This window comes from Macaca fascicularis, chromosome 18 (genome assembly GCF_037993035.2).
Source record: "Macaca fascicularis isolate 582-1 chromosome 18, T2T-MFA8v1.1".
Lineage (NCBI taxonomy): Eukaryota > Metazoa > Chordata > Mammalia > Primates > Cercopithecidae > Macaca > Macaca fascicularis.
Window position 1 is genome coordinate 21804516 of NC_088392.1, and position 22529 is coordinate 21827044.

At 44.0% G+C, this 22529-nt stretch overlaps 1 protein-coding gene across 2 annotated transcripts; it reads right to left on the bottom strand.

Annotated features, from left to right (window-relative positions):
- Positions 1 to 1761: 1761 nt before the first annotated feature.
- Positions 1762 to 21101, bottom strand: SEC11C (SEC11 homolog C, signal peptidase complex subunit). Of its 2 annotated transcripts, none has more exons than XM_005586559.4 (6): positions 20940 to 21101; positions 11611 to 11720; positions 7870 to 8019; positions 4770 to 4889; positions 2935 to 2992; positions 1762 to 1962 (listed from the first exon to the last, which is right to left on the bottom strand). In XM_005586559.4, exons 1-6 carry the CDS (start codon positions 21024 to 21026, stop codon positions 1909 to 1911), a joined length of 579 nt encoding a protein of 192 aa, XP_005586616.1. In that variant the 5' UTR covers positions 21027 to 21101; the 3' UTR covers positions 1762 to 1908. The 2 variants fall into 2 exon arrangements, with proteins under 2 accessions (XP_005586616.1, XP_045234267.1); XM_045378332.2 differs by having other exon boundaries at positions 20924 to 21101.
- Positions 21102 to 22529: the final 1428 nt, after the last annotated feature.

Consider the following 22529-nt stretch of genomic DNA (forward strand, 5'->3'; position numbering starts at 1 on the left):
CTTAGCCATGATAAGAGTTTTTAAAAAATTTACAGAAGCCCAAGAAGATGATAAAATAATACGATTTTGACCCAACATTTTAAAATACCAGTTTTAGGTAAGGGAAAAAAATCCATTTTTTCTTAAGAAAACAATTTATTACAGGACCCAAGGGAATAACGTTTTTAGAAAGTATTCTGTAAATCTTCTTTTCTTTGACTTTGCCGATTTCAACAGTTCGAGGTCCATTACCGTTGCAATAGCCTATATTAGCAGAGAGAAAGGATTAAAGGGCAAGCTGTCCCCAGCAGATCACTCCCGCTGGTCCTTACCAAGCCAGGTGCTCACTCAGGAAAAGTAACCATACAGGTGTGACACAGGTTTACACTGAAAGGGAAAAAATGAGCAATAGGGAACGTCTATCGAGCGGATACTGTGGACGTGTCAAGGACCACGCGGCTTATTGCTCACAACAGCCCCGTTCGGTAAGTGCAGTTCTTATCCTCCATCTGAGGCTAAGGGAAGGTAACTCGCCTGAGGCCACATAAGTGGTTAAGTGACTTTTAGGGCTTCTAAATTCTTAGATCAGAATTGAACAAATGTAAAATAATGAGGTAGATTTGTAAGTCCTGATTGAAAGGATGTCAACATCATTGTGTTTGGTGAAAAGAGAACATTTTAGTAAAACTGAAGAGTGCATTTTAAAACATCACTGGCCTCCTTTTGATTCTTCTAATATTTCACTGTGCGAAGTGGGCACCAGCAGCATGAGCATCCCCTGGGAGCGTGTTAGAAGTGCGTAACGTCAGGCTCACCCCAAACCTCCTGAGTCCGCATCAGCCGTGAACAAGACAGGTGGCTGTGTACTCCTTAAAGTGTGAGAACCCTCTAGCCCGCCAACAGCACTCCCTTTTCTGCACTTGGCTACAATGCACTTCCCGGGATTTATGTGCTCCACTCCCTCTCATTTCTTTCAACTCTGCTTAATGTCACCTCCTTAGAGAGGTCTCCTCTGACTTCCATCTGAAAAGCAGTGTCGTCTGTCACCCTCTATCTGCTTAACATGCTTTATCTTTCTTCATAGCAATGACCAGTACCTGAAATCATAGGCTCATGTGTTATCTGTTCCTCCTGCTCCAGTGTGGGCTCCGTCAGGGCAGGGACTTTGTACCTCCAGCACATCAGACAGTGGCTGGGTAAAAGCGCTTGATAAATACTTGCAAGAGGGTCTACTTTCTCTGCAGGACTATATAGCGTGCAAATATCTAATTTAATGGTGGATATCCCTGGTAAGCAGAAAGGGAAGTCTGAGGAAAGGGACCTTTTGTAGTTTTTGCAATTTTCAACTTTTACCCTTCTGGAGTTTTTGCAGTTTTTCAAAAGAGTATGCACCATTTTAAATAATTTATTAAACACTTCTCAAATAATTTAACAAACTATCTCAAGATATATCATACCACAAAACAAAGCAGATTACATCCCTTCCTTCTAAAAGATGTTGGCTTTCTTAGTTTCTCAGATTATACTTTAATAAGAAACTATGTCCTTTTAAGGGCCTCTTTGTTTACCCCCAGAAATGTCATTATATTAAGAATTTTACTTTTGAAACTCAGACATTACAACTATACATGTGGACCATGCCTTGCCCCACTAGCAGGCCAGGCCCTAAACAGCCTGCCTTGTTATTGAAGTGGTGCAGACCCTCACACTCAGTGTAGAGCTTCCCACAATTGGCAGAGAGATTGAGCAGATTCAAATCAGATTCCACAAAAGAAAACCATCTTTACTGGTGAATCTTTTATTTGGACAAGACAAAAACATCTCCACACTGTTCCCTTTTATACAGAAAATGGAACATCTCAAATATATTAGTTTTTCTCTTTTTCAACAGAATTCATTTCAATCTGGTCCCAGGAACTGCTTCTCATTTTAGGATTCACGTTTTAGTAACACATATGCACCCATTATAGCCAAAAGAGCATACTGGAAAGAAAACACAATGGAAAATCACTGTGAGGTCTACAAAGAAACTTGGTCTGTAAATGTATTCAGATGAAGTCCGTTAAATACTGGGCTGAGGACAGAATCAAAAGATTACCTCTTCCCCCCATGCCTTGTTCTCTAAATGAGCTGTTCAATGCCACATTATGATCAAAAACCTAAAAATATACTGATGGACTGAAGATCAGACAAAGAACAAACACAGCAAATGCAGTGCTTACTCCTACGCAGGTTTCCCATTGTTTGTCAAGTGATTTTTTAAAAAAATACTTAGATACATGCCTGTAATCCCAGCACTTTGGGAGGCTAAGGCGGGCAGATCACCTGAGGTCAGGAGTTCGAGACCAGGCTGGCCAACATGGTGAAACCCTGTCTCTACTAAAAATACAAAAATGAGCTGGGCGTGGTGGTGCACACCTGTAATCCCAGCCACTAGGGAGGCTGAGGAAGGAGAATCACTTGAACCTGGGAGGCGGAGGTTGCGGTGAGCCGAAATTGTGCCACTGCACTCTAGCCTGGGTGACAGAGCCAGATTCCGTCCAAAAAAAAAATATATATATATACACACACACACACATTTACATATATATGATACACACACATATATACACATATATATTGAGAGAGAGATACCATTTTGGTTGAAGTTGAGAGGTAAGCATTACTAGTTTATGGGACTACTTTTGTGTGTGTGTGAAAATTTCCATAATAAAAAGCAGCAATTAGATAAATGCCATTTTAGAACATGAACACACAGGGGGAAAGTAGCTATTTTAAATAATTAATTTAAATGTTGCTACTTTAAATGACTACATTAATTTGTGGTTAACTATAGATATTCTGCAGGCCTATTAATGGCAACATGTTTTAAGAAGACTGCCTCTTTACAGTTGCACAAGTAAAAGCTCCAATATTTAACTAAGTAAACAAATATAGACACACATAAATTCCTACCTTGAATTTTGGATAGTCATTCATTATTATGGTGACCATACCAACATATGGTAAAAACCTAAATTGTGGGATAAAAAGCAAGAGATATAAAAATTGTTTATAACATGATGATGGCAACATCTGAAAATACTATAAATCAGTCTTAGGAAATGAATCGTACGTGGGAATGCCACTGACCGGGGCTGTAAGGATGTATTCAGCCCTGTCTCAAACAGCTTTATTAGTAAGGAGCATCAGCACTGGCAGCCAGGACAAGTTTTCTAAGTAGGCACTTGAGTTGAGATAGTGATGCTGGTTGTCTTCACTTGCTACAATTAAAATAGTTAAGCCGCTTATACAAAAAGAATAGGCAACTTTCACAAATCTAGTTTTTATTTAGAAGAGAAGATTCAGATAGGCTATATAAAAACTGCTGTTAGATAAAGCTTTCAAAGCACATGAGTAATGAGTTTGTAATGCAAATAATTATTTTGATTTCCCAGTGCTTGTCAGATATAACAAATAAATGTATTGGGTAGCAAATACAAATGTGAATAGCATAACTTATACTCATATATGATTATGAGCCCAGAGAGAAGAGGTTCAGTGCATAAACCAGCCAATGATTACGCTGACAAAATTAACAGCAATATGTAATCAGATGGACCCAGGTCTCAATCACCTCTGCTCGTGGGAGACAAGCTAACACACCCATAGTACCTTCCAGTCTTTTATACATCAGTAGCTCCATCCTCTCTCTTATCCAAAGTCTTTCACCAGAGTGTCTAGAAAGACAGGATGGACTAACTGGAAGCCCTCCCGGTCCCCCCGGAGATATTCAAGTGAAAATGCAACAAAGAAAAATGGTTAAAGGAGTAGGAAGAAGCCGTAAGCCACAATCTGATTGATAACGCTAAATCTTACAAAATGGTAGCCAGTCTCTCCAGCCTTAAAAAGCTAGTGAGATTTAGGTAAGATAAAAAAAAACATTTCTACATCTGTTCAACATAAAACGGGTTGCCGAGAGGGGAAGAATTCCCTTTTTTGGTTTTTAATGAGGACACATTCTCTGTTATGTCAATCAGAAGCAGAACTCATTGCTGGACAACTATACAAAGATGAATACTAAAAGATGTATCACAGAAATGTTTCTAGTTACGAAAAATACGAAATGATCTAAGTGTCCACCAAAAGGGGATTGGTTAAATAAATTTGTATTCGCAATAAAACAGCTTGTAGCCACTTAAAAAGATATAGATGTAGATTTGACACGAAAAGCTATTTCCAACTTCCTGCTGGGTGAAAAACAATCAAATTCTAAGTAAAATTATATATATGTATAACACACATCTGTACCAGCCCAGAGAGTATCTACAGCATTCCCTGAAATGTTAAACAGTGGTTATCTCTGGGAGACTTTCTTGTAATGGTTATTTAAAATCCACAAATAACTAATCTCTCAGGATTTATTTTTATTCATTTTTTAAGAACAATTTTTTAATAATTTTTATTAATAGAGATGGGGTATCCCTATGTTACCCAGGCTGGTCTTGAACTCCTGGGCTCAAGTGATCCTCCTGCCTTGGCCTCCCAAAGGTGCTGGGATTACAGGTGTGAGCCACTGCGCCTGGCTGGATTTACTTTTAAATAGATTTGAACCCATCATACGGGTAACTGGGCTCCGTTTTAGATTTTAGGTCTTTAGGAATTTATAAGTTGTATTTGTCTTCACAGGATAAACTAGAACTGCTTAGAACTCTCCTGATTTGTAATTAACGATTCAGCCTATCGATTTAATTTCTTCATTTCTAAGTGTTTTCCATAGCCTTCTATATAACTTAAAGGTGAATTCTCACCCTCGTGCTCTTCCCACCACGTCCTTCTTTTCCAGCCAGTTCTGGCCTTCTTTGTACAAGCCTCTATCGTCAACTTCATTATTATCTCCTTTAGTCAGAAATTTGATGTCTCCGTTATCTCTGGAAAGCAAAATAATGTCCTCTCAAAAATTATTTTCAGCACAGCGTCATTTACAAAAATATTAGTTTACCCAAGAGTTTACTGTCAGACAGGAGCATTTAGAAAAACAGTCAAAGATAACCTGACCTTTTTTAAATCTAAGATGACTGCTTAAGACAACCATTCAACTGAAGCACAAATCTAATGACCATTTTGTAGACTTCAACTCCAAAACACTCAAGTAACCGTGACAACAAAAAGCATGACCAAGCACAAGGGCAACAATTTGCTTCCAGCACAGCACACAATGAAGAATTCCATCTCACCACATGGCTTCTGGGAATGACGAATATACTAGGACCTAATATTTTTTTAACCTGTAAACAAGTGTATTCGTGTCATTCATCAGTAGGTAAAATCATGTGAATCACCACTGTGCAATTCTTTCAAGTCCAGATTCGAAATACACAAAAACACTGCTGACAAGGAGCTTTTCCAGGCTCACTTCATTCACTTCAAGTCAGAACAGGTCAGAAGTCAGGACATGAAGGTGGTTTAACAACCTGTGCTGGACTTGAACTGTTTTCATTCTTAGACCTCATGGAACAATTCGGTTTTTTGTTTGTGTGTTTGTTTGTCTGAGATGGAGTCTTGCTCTGTCACCCAGGCTGAAGTGCCATGTGCGATCTCAGCTCACTGCAACCTCTGCCTCCCAGGTTCAAGCGATTCTCCTGCCTCAGTCTCTGAGTAGCTGGAATTACAGGTGTGAGCCACCACACCGAGGTAACTTTTGCACTTTTAGTAGAGGTGGGGTTTTGCCATGTTGGCCAGGCTGATCTAGAACTCCTGACCTCAAGTGATCCACCAGCCTCGGCCTCCCAAAGTGCTGGGATTACAGGCATAAGCCACCATGCCCAGCCTCATAGACCAATTTGTTAACATGGATGATATTCCTCTTCACTCTAGATATAAACTTAATCCTAGATCACACAGATTTGAGCACAAGGTAATTTAAATGCAACTGTGCTCTAGGCTGTCCTCAGATTTCCTTTTCCTTGCCAAATGCACAATTTGTTACTGCATTATTTCCTTCACCACTGACCACGGTAGCATAAAGTAGAATTTGCAGGGAAACAAGAATCACAAATGGCATAACACCAGTGTGTTAAAGAGACATGTGGGACCCATTTTAAGCATTCTAAACTGGTGCTCAGATAGCCTTGACTCTAGAAACATAATATTGTAGTATTATGGAGCTGTAAAGAGGGTCTTCTTTCAATGAGAGAGACGAAAAAAGAATGCACTATTATAATGTGATAAAATGCCAAAAACCCCCAAAGATTTGAAACCATATTAAAAAGAGCAAGCTGATTTGCAGACACGGTTATAAAGGAAATCAGGATAAAAATCCTGACAGTGTCTCATAATTCATGCAAATTAGAGCAAATAATCATTTCCTCAACTTGGAACAATGGATCATCTTTAGAAATTAATTGTAAGTCAGTGCAAGTACTGTCACATCATGATTGAGGATGCTTCTTCCTCAGGAATCTAACAGGTAGGCATCAAGTAACCGTTAGCACAGGACCAGTGTATCAGCACAGGATGAAACTGGATTGTTCTCATGTGTAGAGTAATGTGAAGTGAATAAGTATCCATATCTGTGGGGTACACTTGTGAAGAAGCAGTAAATGGGCCAGGCGCGGTTACTCACGCCTATAATCCCAGCAATGTGGGAGGCTGAGACGGGTGGATCACCTGAGGTCAGGAGTTTGAGACCAGCCTGGCCAACATGGCGAAAACCCATCTCTACTAAAAACACAAAAATTAGTCAGGTGTGGTGGCACGTGCCTGTAATTCCAGCTACTTGAGAGGCTAAGGGAGAACTGCCTGAACCCAGGAGGCAGAGGTTGCAGTGAGCTGAGGTCACGCCATTGCACTCCAGCCGAGGAGACAAGAACGAGGCTCTGTCTCAAAAAAAAAAAAAAAAAAAAAAAAATTAGCCAGGCATGATGGTGCATGCTTGTAGTCCCAGGTACTCAGGAGGCTGGGGCAGCAGAGTCGCTTGAACCCGGGAGGCGGAAGTTGCAGTGAGCGGAGATCACACCATTGTACTCCAGCCTAGGCGACAGAGTGAGACTCCATCTCAAAAAAAGAAGCAGTGAATGGAATGGGAATCTAATACCAGATATGTACAAGGAGTTACTTCTCTCTCTCAAACTCACACACACATACAGAGTGAGAAATGCTCCATTATTTAAAAACATACCTTGGCATACCTGAATTTAATTCTGACTCATACAGATAAAAATCCATACTAAGCTGCATAAAGGTAAATGAATAACCAAGTATATATGAAATGTAACACTTTTACTAATCATGTGAAGTACTCTCTCATGGGAACTTTATATATTTGAGCAAGAAGCAAATGTTTCCGGTTCCAGAAAAGGATCTTAATAAGTAAGTCATGGCTGGTATTAACAGCAAGGCTGTTTGGGGAGTGGGGGATGTGGCAATGGAAAATTAATGCAGAATATGCAACGACCAAATCATGAGATGAGTTGGAAAAGGAATTTTTATCCATCCAGGACTAATATTACTGCTGAAAATGCCACTTTGGCCAAACATAGAAAAAACAGCTAGTTTTTTTGCATTTCAGAAAATAATTTTCATATCAAAACTGTTTGATTTTCTTTGAACTCCTTCAAATAACTACCATGTCATAATATATCACACCTTACATTTGTGTAGCAATTTAAGTTTCTGAATTGCTTTAGTAAACATTAGTTCACTCAATTCTCATAATCACTCTGTGAGTTACTGTGGGTTTAACTACCACAACTCTCATCCTACAGAAAGAGTTACGCAGTCGGTCCAAAGTCACCCAGTGAGAAAATGGCAGAACTCACGACATCATCCTGTGCTTTTACTAGTTTCTAATTAGCCACGAATCTACCAAAAATTTACAAAACAAAATCAAAAAGAAATAAGCCTCTTTACTTTTCATGAACTTTGATTACTCTGTGAACTATTGGAATGTCTCGTCCTTCAACTTTAAAAACAACTATTTCACCAGCTCTGATTGGGTCTTCCCGGAAATTTGTGAGGAACAGGAGGTCTCCTCTGTGAAAGGCCGGCTCCATACTGCCACTAGAAAGAAGCACAAAGTCAGTATCAGCATTACCCTGTGTCCAAAAGGCGATCAGAATAAACATGTCAGAGGTGAAACTCAATAGTCAAGTAGGTCTCAGGAGCTATAAAACAAGCCACTGCGGCTTCCTTCTGACTGCTCAAGGTAGTAACATGTGCGAAAGGAAATGACTTCTACTGACATTAACGTGTCATGAGCACTGGCAGGACCCTCTGCAGTTCGTATCAGGTAGAAAAGCAAGCAGGATTAATGTCAACTCTGAAGTAAAAGCTACCAATTTTTAGCTTTCAAAAAAGTCCTGCATCTACAAATACAGTAGCGTTTTCCTCCAGAACTGCAGACTTACAGCTAATCATCTAGGGCAATCCTTTCATTTAGAGCAGATCCCCAGCACTTAGGATACTGCAATCCTTACTTAAGAAATGAGGCACACACCGGCCGGGCGCGGTGGCTCAAGCCTGTAATCCCAGCACTTTGGGAGGCCGAGACGGGCGGATCACGAGGTCAGGAGATCGAGACCATCCTGGCTAACACAGTGAAACCCCGTCTCTACTAAAAAATACAAAAAACTAGCCGGGCGAGGTGGCGGGTGCCTGTAGTCCCAGCTACTCGGGAGGCTGAGGCAGGAGAATGGCGTGAACCCGGGAGACGGAGCTTGCAGTGAGCCGAGATCCGGCCACTGCACTCCAGCCTGGGCGACAGAGCGAGACTCCGTCTCCAGAAAAAAAAAAAAAAAAAAAGAAATGAGGCACACATGAAAGCACTTGGGGAGCACGACCCACCCTGATGCCAAACTGAGGCTGGGACAAAACGGGAACCCGGCCGGGCGCGGTGGCTCAAGCCTGTAATCCCAGCACTTTGGGAGGCCGAGACGGGCGGATCACGAGGTCAGGAGATCGAGACCATCCTGGCTAACACGGTGAAACCCCGTCTCTGCTAAAAAATACAAAAAACTAGCCGGGCGCGGTGGCGGGCGCCTGTAGTCCCAACTACTCGGGAGGCTGAGGCAGGAGAATGGCGTGAACCCGGGAGGCGGAGCTTGCAGTGAGCTGAGATACGGCCACTGCACTCCAGCCTGGGCGGCAGAGCCAGACTCTGTCTCAAAAAAAAAAAAAAAAAAAAAAAAAAAAACCGGAACCCAAGTCCTTCGCCTCCTGCAACAGCAGGAGAATATGGTGGAGAATTCCACCATATTCTACAAAAGTCCAATTCTAACAAATATGGACTGAGTTATTGTGGAAGTCAATAAATAATTCCACATGATACCAATTTAAACCTGTGCCAAAATCTTTGGTGGATTCAAAGTAAATTGCAATATGCTGGAAGCTAAAATTTGAAAAGTTCATTTTTTAAAATATATATATATAATATATATATATACACACACACACACACGTATGTGTGTGCTAATTCTTTGCTTTAATACGTGAGAGAATAAGACCTAGAAATACAGCTTGACAGGGGGCTGTGCAACCAAGGACGAGTAACGGCTGCTGAGCAGGAAGAACCTGAGGAGAATGAACCACTGAAGCTCCGTGGAGCTCTAGCGGAAACAAAGAAAACCATGGCTCCCAACAAGAGTTCGAGAAGCTTGCCCTCCTTCCCTCCAGCCTGGCCCACCTCGAACATCTCAGCAGGTGCAGAAGGTGGCAAGGAGAAATGCAGCCTGTCAAACCAGTGCCACTAAGTATGGTCATGGATGAAGCATTCAAAGTCAGCCAATCTGAATGACAGGGGAAAAGGGCTAGAAATACAACTGACTTAAGAGAAAACATCACAGTCAACAAATTTGAGTTTGTTCTGTCCCCCAATATGAAATTCTATTTTGTCTTCTTCTGAAAATAAAACATCATTGTTTCAGGGTTAAAAAAAAAAAAAAAAAGCTAAAATGCTTAAGATAATTTCTTCATCTGAGGCTTCATCTTTACTCCTTCGACAAAATTCCTGAAGATACAGTGGGAAGATGTTGATAGAAAAGTAACAGTGTAAGAGAACTGCAGCTAGGAAAAGATCCCTGCACAGACGACAGAGGCCATAGGTGTCCTGAAGTTGGACATCAAGGGTCACTATCATGTCCTATCAGGAGAGCAGTTCTCTTCAATGTTTCACTAATATCAATGTCTGCTTGCTTTCCTCATGGGCCAGATTCCCCCCAAAACTACACATCCCTTAGGGATGTCATTGGTTTATGCTGATAAACCAAATTGCTTTAACATTACAAAGGATGCTTTAAAAAAAAAAAAAAAGTCCCTAAGTGCAGCAATTTCACACTAGCTCCTGTGTGGAAGTGTGTCTGTGACATCTGAGGAGGGCCAGGAAATCTCAGATCTAGTGTTGGCTCTGCCAAAAGTTACTGGGAGATGCTTGAGGCCTGGCCTCATTGGGCCTCAGGTTCCTTGTCTGTTAAAGGAGAGAGTCCATCTAAATTTGAGGTTTTAACTTCCTTCTTCTTTAAAAAAAAAAAAAAAAAAAAAAAAAAGCCTTAAAATCCTTCCTTCAAATGAAATCTTACCAGGAAGTGTAACCACATAAAACACACAAGCATGGAACTGTTACACGTGAAGCTAGGCTAAGGTTTCCTGAATCCATGAGTGTACCTCCCTTCTCCCCACTCCTAATCCACCCACCCCAACGCCAGGGGCCTCCCTAAAGCACAGTGTGAACACGAGTGGGTCGGAGGTCCCACAGCTCTGCTGTGTGCTAGGCTAGCCTCTTCTAAATTCATGGAAACTCCATCTCTAGAAGTGTGCCCCTTGGCCAACCACATGAGGGCGGCCTGGTGGGGCATGGATCATGGCTATGACCCCACAAGGTGGTGGCAAGGCCTGGTGGAGGGAAAGGGCACTGGTATGGGAGCTAAGAGCCCTATGTTCTGGCCTCGGCTCCTGCACTGGTAAGCTGTGACTCTGCCCAAGTTACTGCCACAGCCCACCATGCCACCTTGAAAACAACAGATCTGATGACCTAAGACACACCAGACAGATGGCATCTTGAAGCACCTACCAGCTCCCAAACACGGCCATTTGATTTCAAACTGATGTTAAGTTTTTCCCCTTGGATGGCTTTATGGCTGTGTGAAGTTAACTCTAGTGGTAACTTTTCTAAAATAAACATGCTGTACTTTTATAAGCATCATAGTCTCAAGAAGATAGTAGCCATCAATACACCAGTAGTACTGAAGAAGCTTGAAAAAAATACTAGACACAATGCTACGCACTGGGGATACGGACGCCCTGCCTGTTTGGTACAAAGAAAATGAAGTAACATTTTTAGTTATGTTTAAAAATCAATTTGTATAGAAATAATGCATGAATACCATATTATTAAATTGTCATTTGACATGGATTAGGTGCACAAGCACCAACATGGTTAAAGCTCTAAAATGTCTACTAAGAAAGATAAGATTTTTCAAAAGCCAGAAAAAAAGAAACATTCTCAAAATAGGTATCAATAAAGACTAATAATTTATCCAATTAAAATCTTGAATTTCAGCTGTCATACAGGTTTTCACTTAAGGCTGCTCCGCTCCTCAGACCCAGGGCAGCCTTGTGATGGAGGCTGGAGGCTGGAGGCCAGCCTGGGGGACCTACCTCAGCACCACCACGATGGGGCTCTCGCTGCCGGTGAGCACGATCAAGCCTTTCCATATCATGAGAGCAGAAGACACAATCATGGCGAAGTTTAAAACCTGGTAATAGAGCTGGAATGAAAAAGAGGAACCACAGTGAAAACCAGTGGCAGAAGACCCGCCACCCTGAAGCTGGAGATGCACTCATCAAACTTTTCCAAAGACACGGTTTTAGGACAGGAAACTAACACAAGGGACAAAATTCTGCAGTATTTCAACTTTTGTCCCTGGAAAGAGCCTGGCAAATATCTCTCCTTAAGTGAGAGAGAGGGGAGGAAAAAAGAGCAATCTGTGAGGCCTGTCTTGTTAAAGCCCCAAGGAGGCCCTCATCACCTCTTCGGGATTTCCCAGCACCTTAGACCCTAGAGGGTTGCGCTACTCAAGGCCTGCCACCAGAGCCTCCCGATGAAGACCATTCCCAGACACAGTGCAGCATGCTGAGCACAGGTCTCACCCAGATCCGCACACTGTGGATTCACCTACAACTACCTTTAGCCTCAAACGGAAGCTTCCGATTCCTATAGTGCTTGGCAATGAGGTCATCCTGCATCTAAAAATGACATTTTAAAACCAGTGAACAGAAATGCTAAACATCTTAATGTTTAAATTTTTCATAAATGTTTCAAAAGGTAAATAACAAATATGTGGTTAGGGGCCGGGCACAGTGGCTCACGCCTGTAATCCCAGCACTTTGGGAGGCTGAGGCAGGCAGATCACGAGGTCAGGAGATCGAGACCATTCTGGCTAACACAGTGAAACCCCGTTTCTACTAAAAAATACAAAAAAAAATTTAGCTGGGCGTAGCGGCAGGCACCTGTGGTCTCAGCTACTTGGGAGGAGGCTGAGGCAGAAGAATGGCGTGAACCCGGGAGGTGGAGCTTGCAGTGAGCCGAGATCGCACCACTGCACTCCAGCCTGGGCGACAGAGCGAGACTCCGTTACAAAAAAAAAAAAAAAAAAGAGTACAGGTGGGCAGGTCACACGAGTTAACGCATAAGCACTAGTTACATCAGCTCTGAGAAGGAGGTAGAAGCCCACCCACTCTACCTCAGACCACTGCGTTTAGACCCACTGGGCTTGCCTCGCTCCTTGCAGCATGGCACAAGCTGAAGCACAGGCTCTTCCTTGCTGACAGCTGCCTGCTGCACCTGCCAACTCCTGGTGACTAAAGGAGAAAACAACACCTGCCCATGTGCCAACACCCTGTCGGGCTGGAGCTGACCTGTCAGCCCAAACATCCGCCTTCCTTCCAGGCGCAACAGGGACTAACGCTGCTGTGGCTAGGACCACTCAAAATCAAAGCCCCTCATGGCATCGCCAGCACCGCCCACCAGGGAGGCTCCTTACTTTGGTACCTGCCTCAATCTTCCTCTCCACAACCCCTGCAGTTGTTGGGGTGATCTGCAGAGCCAGGTGGGTGGTCCATCAACACTGTGCTATCTTAATTCCTGGGCCCCCATCCACATCTCCAAAGATCTCCCCTCCACTGGGGCCACCCACTCTCAGCAACACACCCCGGAACCAAAATGGCTCTATCCCCACGTGGGTCTATCCCCACTGGTTCAATGACCCCCTTCCACCGGGCCGCAGGTGCCTATTCTCCTGGAACCTGTGCTCAGCTCTGTGTATACCTGAGGACCCATGTTCTGTCAGGTCCTTCACCCCTCACTTCTGTTTTTCTACCCTCAGCATGTAGTGTGCACAGTCACTTATAGGGTGGGAGCCACAACCCTACCAGGCCTGGCAGCCCCTCCTCCAGAGATTTCCGTTCCCCTCTCCAGGCAATGAACTCCCAGACCTCTGCTGAGGAAGGTGAGGCCTCTGGGTGGAAGACAGGAGAGCGGGGGGTCTCACTGCTTCTATGCCTTTCTACCCAATCAAATTTATTTCAGCCCTATCTCCCCTTCGCCTTCAGTTCTGGGGACACCAATTCCTGGGTCTCAGGACTCTCTCTGCCTCACAAACCCGAAGAGCCACAGCCTCCCCCAGTGCCGCTCAGATCCTGGCTTTCTCTGGCTGTGCCAGTTCCCATTCTTCCATCTGTTTTCCAGCTTCTAGTATTTGGCTGATCTTGTTTCCTTTCCTGGGCATATCCTGGAGTAACTGATAACTTCTAAAACCTCCTTGCTATTAATATAGTTTTAGCGTTTTGGAGGCAGTGATGTTAGACAAGTTAGATCCCACCTTAGCTCCCTACCAGCTTTCCAGAACATCCTTTTGAATTGAGTTTGGAGTGAGGACCTGGATCACGTGGCTCTGGGCAACATCATTTTCCTCAACTATCCAAATTCAATTTTAACTGAGCTGGAATGTGGTGGTATGAACTCTTTTTGAGCATTGAGTACAATTTAAAATACAGTTTTAAACACAGTTTAAATACAGTTTAAAATACACAAGGCCGGCCAGGCGCGGTGGCTCAAGCCTGTAATCCCAGCACTTTGGGAAGCTGAGACGGGCGGATCACGAGGTCAGGATATCAAGACCATCCTGGCTAACACAGTGAAACCCCGTCTCTACTAAAAGATACCAAAAACATTAGCCGGGCGAGGTGGCGGGCACCTGTAGTACCAGCTACTCGGGAGGCTGAGGCAGGAGAATGGTGTAAACCCGGGAGGCAGAGCTTGCAATGAGCTGAGATCTGGCCACTGCACTCCAGTCTGGGCGACAGAGCGAGACTCCATCTCCAAAAAAATAATAAATAAAAAAAAAAATACACAAGGCCTGGAAAAGTCAGGCTGAAAGACACTCAGGAAGTTCAAATAGAGACTTCCCAGGTGGTTCTACGTGGTTCTGACTTCTGGGTATATGGACCGTTCTTTACAGCGGCAGCGTGCAAGCATCAGTGTGCACTAGGATCAGCTGGCGATGCCTGAGGACTGCACTTCAGACACATTCCCAGGCGACACGAAAGCTGCTGGCGTGGGAATCACAGCTGAGAACCACTGCTCTATACCATTGGTTCTCAACCTTGGCTGCACCTTAGAATCCTCGGGGAAGCCCTGGAAAGTCCATCCCAGACCAGCTGGATCGCTGGGAGGGGTGGGGTGATTCTGAGGTGCAGTGAAAGTTGAATCATGGCTCTATACCTCCTCCTCCCATCAGCTAAAGACTCTCCCATCGCAAACCCTTCCTCCACCTCACATCCTCCTCCAGCTTTCACACTCTCTCTTCTCCTTCACAGCTCTTCTCAAAACAGTGTCTACCCCAAGTTGCTCCCCTTCTTCACCATCTATATTCAGTCCTCAACCTACATAATCAGTCACATGCTCACTAAATGCAAAGGATAACTGTCAGCCCTCACCTTAACTGACCTTCCAGCGGCTCTCAATACACATGATCATTTCTTCAAACCCTTGGCCCCTGCCTTCCACGATGGCATGCCATCCACTTCTGACCACTTTCTTGTCTTCCTGCCAGTTGCTCCTCCTCCACCTGAACCACCTCCTCTACCTGAATGCTGGCATGGGTCCCGTCATGCTAACTACTCCCAATTCAGAGACTTCCAACTGCCTACCTGATGTTTCCACTCAGATGTCTTTAAAGATACCTCCTGCTCAACATGTCAAAATTAAACTTACCTTTTCCAAAAGCTTTCAGTGCTAGTGATCCTTCTCTCAGTAAATGACATTATTATTGCCCTGTTATTTGGGGCCACCCCGTACCCATTCATTCTATACATTCTGGCTTTCCAAACATGTCTGGAGTTTGTACAGTTCTCTCTATTCCCACTGCCGCCACTCTCATATCACCAACGGGGCCCATCAGGCTGCTGTGACAGCCTCATGACAGGTCTCCTAATGCCCGTGCACACCTCTTCCGATCCATTCTCTGTGCTACAATCAGGGCAGTCATGCGCCACTTTATGACAGACACATTCTGAAAAAATGCGTTGTTAGATGATTTTATTGTTGTTTGAACATCATAGAGAGTACTTATACAAACCCAGATGGTGTCGCTTACTACACCCCTAAGCTATACGGTGTAGCCTATTGCTCCTAGGCTAGAAACCTGTACAGCTTGCTACTAGATTGAATACTACAGGCGACTGTAACACACTGCTAAGTATTTGTGTAACTAAGCATAGAAAAGGCAGAGTAAAAATATGGTATAATTTTATAAGACCACCATCGTGTATGTGGTCCATCATTGACAGAAACATCATTATATGGTGCTTGACTGTACTGGTTTTCAAATGCACATCTGGTCACCTGGTCATGTCTATGCCCTGCCTAAAGCCCTTTGATTGTATCCCACTACTCTGAGGATGAAGACTAAACTACAATATGGCCTCTAATGCCCTGTCTGATATATCCCCCCAGCCTCACTTCAGCTGCTGAAGCTCGCCTCACCCCAGCTGCACTGGTGGTACTGTCCATGCTTCCACCTCACATGCTTCTTTCCACCCCAGGGCCTTCACCCAGAAGGCTCCCTCCCTGGACCCCTCAGTTTACCAACACTCACCTTTACATCCACCATTAAATGCCAGTGCCCAACAGAACCCTGCCCTGACCGGCTAGACCAGAAATCAGCAAACTTTTTGTGTAAAGGGTAAGACAGTAAATATTTTATGTTTACGGGTCACATAGTCTCATTGAAACTACTCAGCCCTGCCAATGTAGCGGGAAGGCAGCCATAGACAATATGTAAAAGAAAGAGCATGGCTGTGTGCCAATCAAACTTTACAAAAACAGGTGGTGCAGTGGGGTTTGCCAACCTCCACTCTGGCCAGCCTAGGTCTTCCTATTACATATTCTCACTGCATCCTGTATTTCTTAATATCGTTCATCAGCATCATAATTAAGCATGTAATTACCTAAAGTGTCTTTTGCACTAGACCTTACATTCCACAAAAGTAGGCATCATTTCAGCCTTGCTCATAGCTGTATCCTCAAGATTCAACATGGGCTTGGCAAAAAGCTAAGTATTCAATTTGTTGAACAAATAGTGATAAAATAACCATCTTTAATGGTGAGTGCAGGTTGAGAATTATGGCCCGAAGACATTCATTACAGTCTTAATTCTAATAATGTGGAAAAGGCAATAAATGAGCAACAACAGGGAAATAACTGAGTAGAAAATGGGGTCAGGTGCGGTGTAGCTCACGCCTGTAATCCCAGTACTTTGAGAGGCCGAGGTGGGCAGATAATCTGAGCTCAGGAGTTCAAGACCAGCCTGGCCAACATGGTGAAATGCCAACTCTACTAAAAATGCAAAAATTAGCCCGGCATGGTGGCACATGCGCCTGTAATCCCAGCTACTCGGGAGGCTGAGGCACAAGAATCTCTTGAACCCGGGAGGCGGAGGTTGCAATGAGCCGAGATAGCACCACTGCACTCCAGCCTGGGTGACAGAGCAAGACTCTATCTCAAAAAAAAAAAAAAAAAAAGAAAAGAAAAGAAAAAGAAAATGGCAGATTAGTCCGCTATTTAAAACAATGCATAAAGAACTTAATGGGAGTGGAGGAGAAAGTGGGTTGGGTTAGGGGAGGAAAATAAAAAGGAAGTTTAATGACACAACCAAACACAGTATGTTGAGTGAAAAATGTAAGCTGCAGTAGGAGCTCACCAAACGATAAAACAAACACAAAGAGATGCCCCAAGACTCTAAGAGAGGCTATTTTAGGATAGTGAAATTACGAGTCATTGACTTTTCTTCTTTAAACTTTTCTCTATTCTGAAAACATTCTGACTGATGTAAGGTAGGAAAAGCAGAGCTCAAAACTGTCTCTTGTTAATGTTAAAACTGTAACAATAGGTAATCTGATGCAATTATGAAGGATACAACTGAAAGTGAGGACATAAGTGAATTAAGATAATAGTTAGTGTATTTGGTGCAATAAATCAAAATAGGAACATAAATATAATTCAACATTAAAGTTACACCTTTTTTTTTTTTTTTTTTTTTTTTTTTTTTTTTTTTTTTGAGATGGAGTCTCACTCTGTTGCCCAGGCTGGGGTGCAATGGCACGATCTCTGCTCACTGCAACCTCCACCTCCCTGGCTCAAGCGATTCTCCTGCCTCAGCCTCCCGAGTAGCTGAGATAATAGGCGTGCGCCACCACACCTGGCTAATTTTTATATTTTTAGTAGAGACAGGGCTTCACCATGTTGGCTAGGCTGGTGTTGAACTCTTGACCTCAAATGATCCACCTGCCTCGGCCTCCCAAGGTGCTAGGATTGCAAGCGTGAGCCACTGCACTCAGCCTACACACCATTTTTTAAAGCGACTTGGCTACTGTGTCAATAGCAAATTATGAAACTATCATTATATTCCCAGGAGACTGAAAAATGAAACTGGAGTGCTAAGCAGACATTGTCAAAGTGTTGGGCTATAATACGTTAAACCATTGCTTCTTCTGGTTACATGGATTAAGTTCTTTAGTGGTCGTTTCTAAGATTTTAGTGCACCTGTCACTGGAGCAGTGTGCACTGTACCCAATATGTGGTCTTTTATCTCTCATCAAATGAAGAATGTTTACCAGAAAGTTGCCATGAAACAATCAAAGTCTTTACACCATTTCACCGTAAGCTCAAAGAGCATAACGGAAAAAATCAAAAATCACAAAGCAAATATTTAAGAATGCAACGAAGTGAGCATTTAGAAGAGATAAAAAAATTCATGTCTTCATTCAATAAATATTGAGTGTCCAACAACAACAACAACAAAACACTGCTTCTAAAGTAAAATCAGCCTTACAAGTCACGCCACGCTAAAGCAGAAGTTGTTCACTGGAATTCACATTCAAAACCCTCCCCAGCTGCTCTGCCTGACTGAAAGCACTTGATAAATCACCACTGTTCCATAATGAATTACATATCCAATTAGGAAAGCCCCAAACCATGGTTTTAAACAAAGATTGCCGTTTTTAGGCAAGTTTTCAAGCCATCTGGTTCCACCCTGATAAAAGCAAATTATAAAATCTTGCCACTTATCCAGTAAAGACCTCGTACCAAGAATATATTTTCCCGTATAATTTCCCAAGCTTGAAAAGTTCAGTAAGGGGAAGCAAAATCAATTCCTCAAAAAAGCTTCCATTGAGCAAATCATCTACCTGCTAAGGAAATGCCCAAATACACAAAAATCTAAAAATCAAACTAAGAAACCACAGATCATACTTGCAACACCTTAACTTTAAGAAATCTACTAATCAGATTCTAGGCTTAAAATCCTGGAATCCAGAAAAGTAATTTTGACTGAACTCCTGACAAGCTGACTGGGGTCTAAAAAAACCAAACCACCACCACGTTTCACGGGTGCTTTTGTTGTTGTTCACCTTTGCCTACCAACTTTGTATGCTCAGCACTTAATGCTCACGACAAGAGTGTAGAAGTAAGTCCACACTCAGTCATTGTCAACCAAAGATGAAACAGCCAACGTCTAAGAGTTTTAAGCAAACATTTCAGACCAAAGATTCTGGCTGACAGCAGCAGCACTGCCAGTAGCTGTATTTCCTCCTCTCTTCCTCACTGCAGAAACAAAGAGCCCTTGTCTCGCATGTGGGTCCTGCTTTAATAGTAAGCAGGGGCGGCAGAGAAAGAAGGTCCTGCTTTCAAGACTGGTGGAGCATGCAGGCCTGACAAGGTGTCATAAGATGCTATTTTGGAGGGAAGAAGAGGAACAACAACAACAAAAAAGCAAACGGACAAAGCTTTTTTAAAAAGTACCGAGAAGCAGTAGATTTGAGCTTGCTGAATTTTAATTAGAAGACTAGCAAAACAGGCAATACAGCCAGCTACTGGCAGGCCTTATCATTGAGAGCAAAAAACACACTGATCTTTCAAAGGGCAAAGTGGTTTAGGGATCAATACACTCATCAGAGGGCCTTTTCTAACAGTCTGCAATTACAGCCATCAGTAGTCAGTACTAATTTTAGAGACATTTTAAAAACCCAGCCATTAAGTCTAAATTTTTAAACAAAGCTCTACTTCCTGTAGGGTATTCTTGTGAACAGCATCAATGCTCAGGACATTAGCAGTTACTTTTTTAAGCTGGTGATAATCTCTACTACAACTCATCTTCCAGAAACAGGAGTATATCAGCTGTGCACACCTAGACACTACCACATCCTAAACACGGTTGATGAAATAGAAATTATCATACTTTCCCACACGACTGCACTAGTCTGAAATTCTACTTGGGGGAGGGGGAGGAGAGTGAGAGGGGAAAAACACATATGCCTTAAGGAGTAGTTGTGACTTCCCATGGGCATCACCCCACATCTCAACTGATGGAGCAAATGAAACTGGATGCCCTCAAAATAATGGGGATTAATACCATTTTCAAAGACAAGCAAAATCCCTTGGTTGGAAGGTCCCATTTTTCTTAGCACAATTTATTAGTAGTAATAGTGGCATTAGTATCCACCGTGATATTTAGGCCCTACAGGTCCCCCAAATTCTCTACCTAGAAGCTTACATAATCGTATTTTTTCCTGACTGAGAGGGCTTCCTTTCCAATCCCTACTCACTCTTAACCTTATAGTGAAGAGATAAGGACCCAAAGACAGTGATGATGACTAATAAGTGGCTAAGGAGAGAGCAAGAGGAACGTTTTCCTCTTAGGTCTTCTCACAAAGGAGAGGGAATTCAACCACCCCAACTGCCCAAAGACCCTACACTGCCTCCTATATTCATAGTGCAGCCAGAATGATGGCATCTCAGAAGTTAGCGAAGGCTTCTGGAATCCCGCTGGGAACATGGGTTGAGTCCACAATGATTGCGCACCGCTTGTGAGCTCTCTAGGCACAGGGAGCATTATTGAGTCCAGACCCACGGTCAGAGGAAAAACAACTGCCCAGGTTGGAAAGAAACTGCTTTGGGAGGCATCGCTGGACAGCTCCCATTGTAGGAAAGTTCTTCCCTCTCGCCTGCTTTTCTGCCACTTCCACCCGCAGGCAGTCAGGCCTCTGAAGCCCCACAGAGAAATCGGTTCCCTCTTCACCGGGTGGCCCTTCAAATACGCGCAAACAGCTGTCGTTCACATAGTCAACTCTCCCACAAGCGTGGCTATGGCTTTCTCATCTACATTTGACATTCCATGGCACGGGGTTTCTATTCTCCCCTTTCCCACACCCTCCCCTAATTGTGCTCTTGTCAGGGCAAGGAAGTGCACACCCATGCCCACACGTAGGCGTAGAACCCAGGGCCTGAGAGCCCAGCGCGGGAGCTTCGGGTGGCCGCCCGGCCGCAGTCACTGGGAGCTGCCCTTCCTGGAGCCCTGCACTGGAAGCCCCAACTCCTCGCAAGCACAGCCGGTCCCGGCCTGGGCGCGCTCACCACCCGCCTCCGTCACCTGGCGCTTGTTCATCTTCCTCAGGTCCCCGAAGATGTCCAAACCGGACGCGGGGAGATGCGCCCCCACGGCGCCCGCGCGTACCATGGCGGGGTCTCTGGGGACCTAGCGGCTCGCCGGCTCTGGATATGACAGACAGCAGCGGGGCACCTGCCGGCCCCCGCCCACCGGCCCCGCGTCCTTGCGGCCACGTGACCGGCGACTCGCTTGGGCGTCTGGGAATCGTAGTCTCGCTAGTCTTGGGCACTGGCCAGCCAGGAAGGAACCTGAAGGAAGAAAACTACCACTCCCAGAATGCCGCGGGGCGGGCACCTCGGCCAGTGAAGACCCAGGGCTCCTAGGGAGGGCAGCGACAGGGCTCCGGAGCCTTGTCCGACCCTTCGGAGGGAACGTCGAGCAGCGAGTGACCCCGCATACCTCGGGGCCAACTCGGGGAAGGGACTACTCAAGAGAAGCCGAATTTCCCGACTCTGGTCAGGCGCCAAGAGGACACCTAACTCCCGCTCGCAAATCACCTAGCCGTGTATCTTGGCTATTGGATGACTGCAATGAGGAAAGGTGGTGCCTCTACGCTGGGGGCCGGCTGAACCGAATCGGGGCAGGGCCTAAAGATGGACGTGAGGTGGGCGGGGCTTGGAAGAGGTTGGACTTTGATGCCAATGAATTCTGCGTTTTGAGTGGTACCACTTGAATGCAAGGAAGTATCTTTGAATGCCTTGACCACAGTTGGGTTGCAATGGATATTAATTAAAAGAATACATAACCACCTAATTTCATACACGAGAAAGCAGAGGCCCAGAAAGGTTCACTGACATGGCCAAGGTTAAGTGGAAATGAGTCTGGAATAGAACTCAAAGTTTTAAATTTAGAAGTCCTAGATCATCACAATTCTGATCCTAGATTACCTTTGGTTCATTCACTCACTCGTTTATGCATTATTTATTGTATTTATTTATCCACAAATCTTTATGGAGCACCTATCATGCACCTGGCCTTGTTCTAGGCACTTGAAAAACATCAGTGAACAAAACAAACAAAGATTCTTGCCCTCATGAAGCTTATATTCTACCGAAGACAGATATAATAGATAATTTATACAGTACCTAAAGGATGGAGGTGGTATGACAACAGGAAAAGCAGATAAGTTGAATGGGGAGGTCCGGGGGAAAGGATCAGGTTGCAATTTAAAATATACCAGAAGCTGACTTACCATGAAGCTAATGAAAGGTAAGTTTTGGGTCCCTTCAGTTTCAAAGGTGTTTTCCAAGGCGTGGGAGAAACTTAACCACAGAATGTGTAAAATTTTCAAAAACAAGATATTGCAATTGCCATTGGTCAAGAGTTCTGTTTCTTTGCATTCCAACTTCACCTCCATTACATTTCACCTGCTGTTGGAGGGACAAAGAGAATTTTGGGGATCCAGCTAAGGAGGAAACGAGTTGGAGATACATTTAGTTTGAGTTTGGTGAATGTATTTTATGTGATTCACGGTCTTTCCTGCCATCCTGGTGTAAAAAATGGCTTCTGGGAATACTGCCATCCACTGTGCCAACTCACCTGGCACCGTGGCAGGGAGAAGCACTGGAAGTG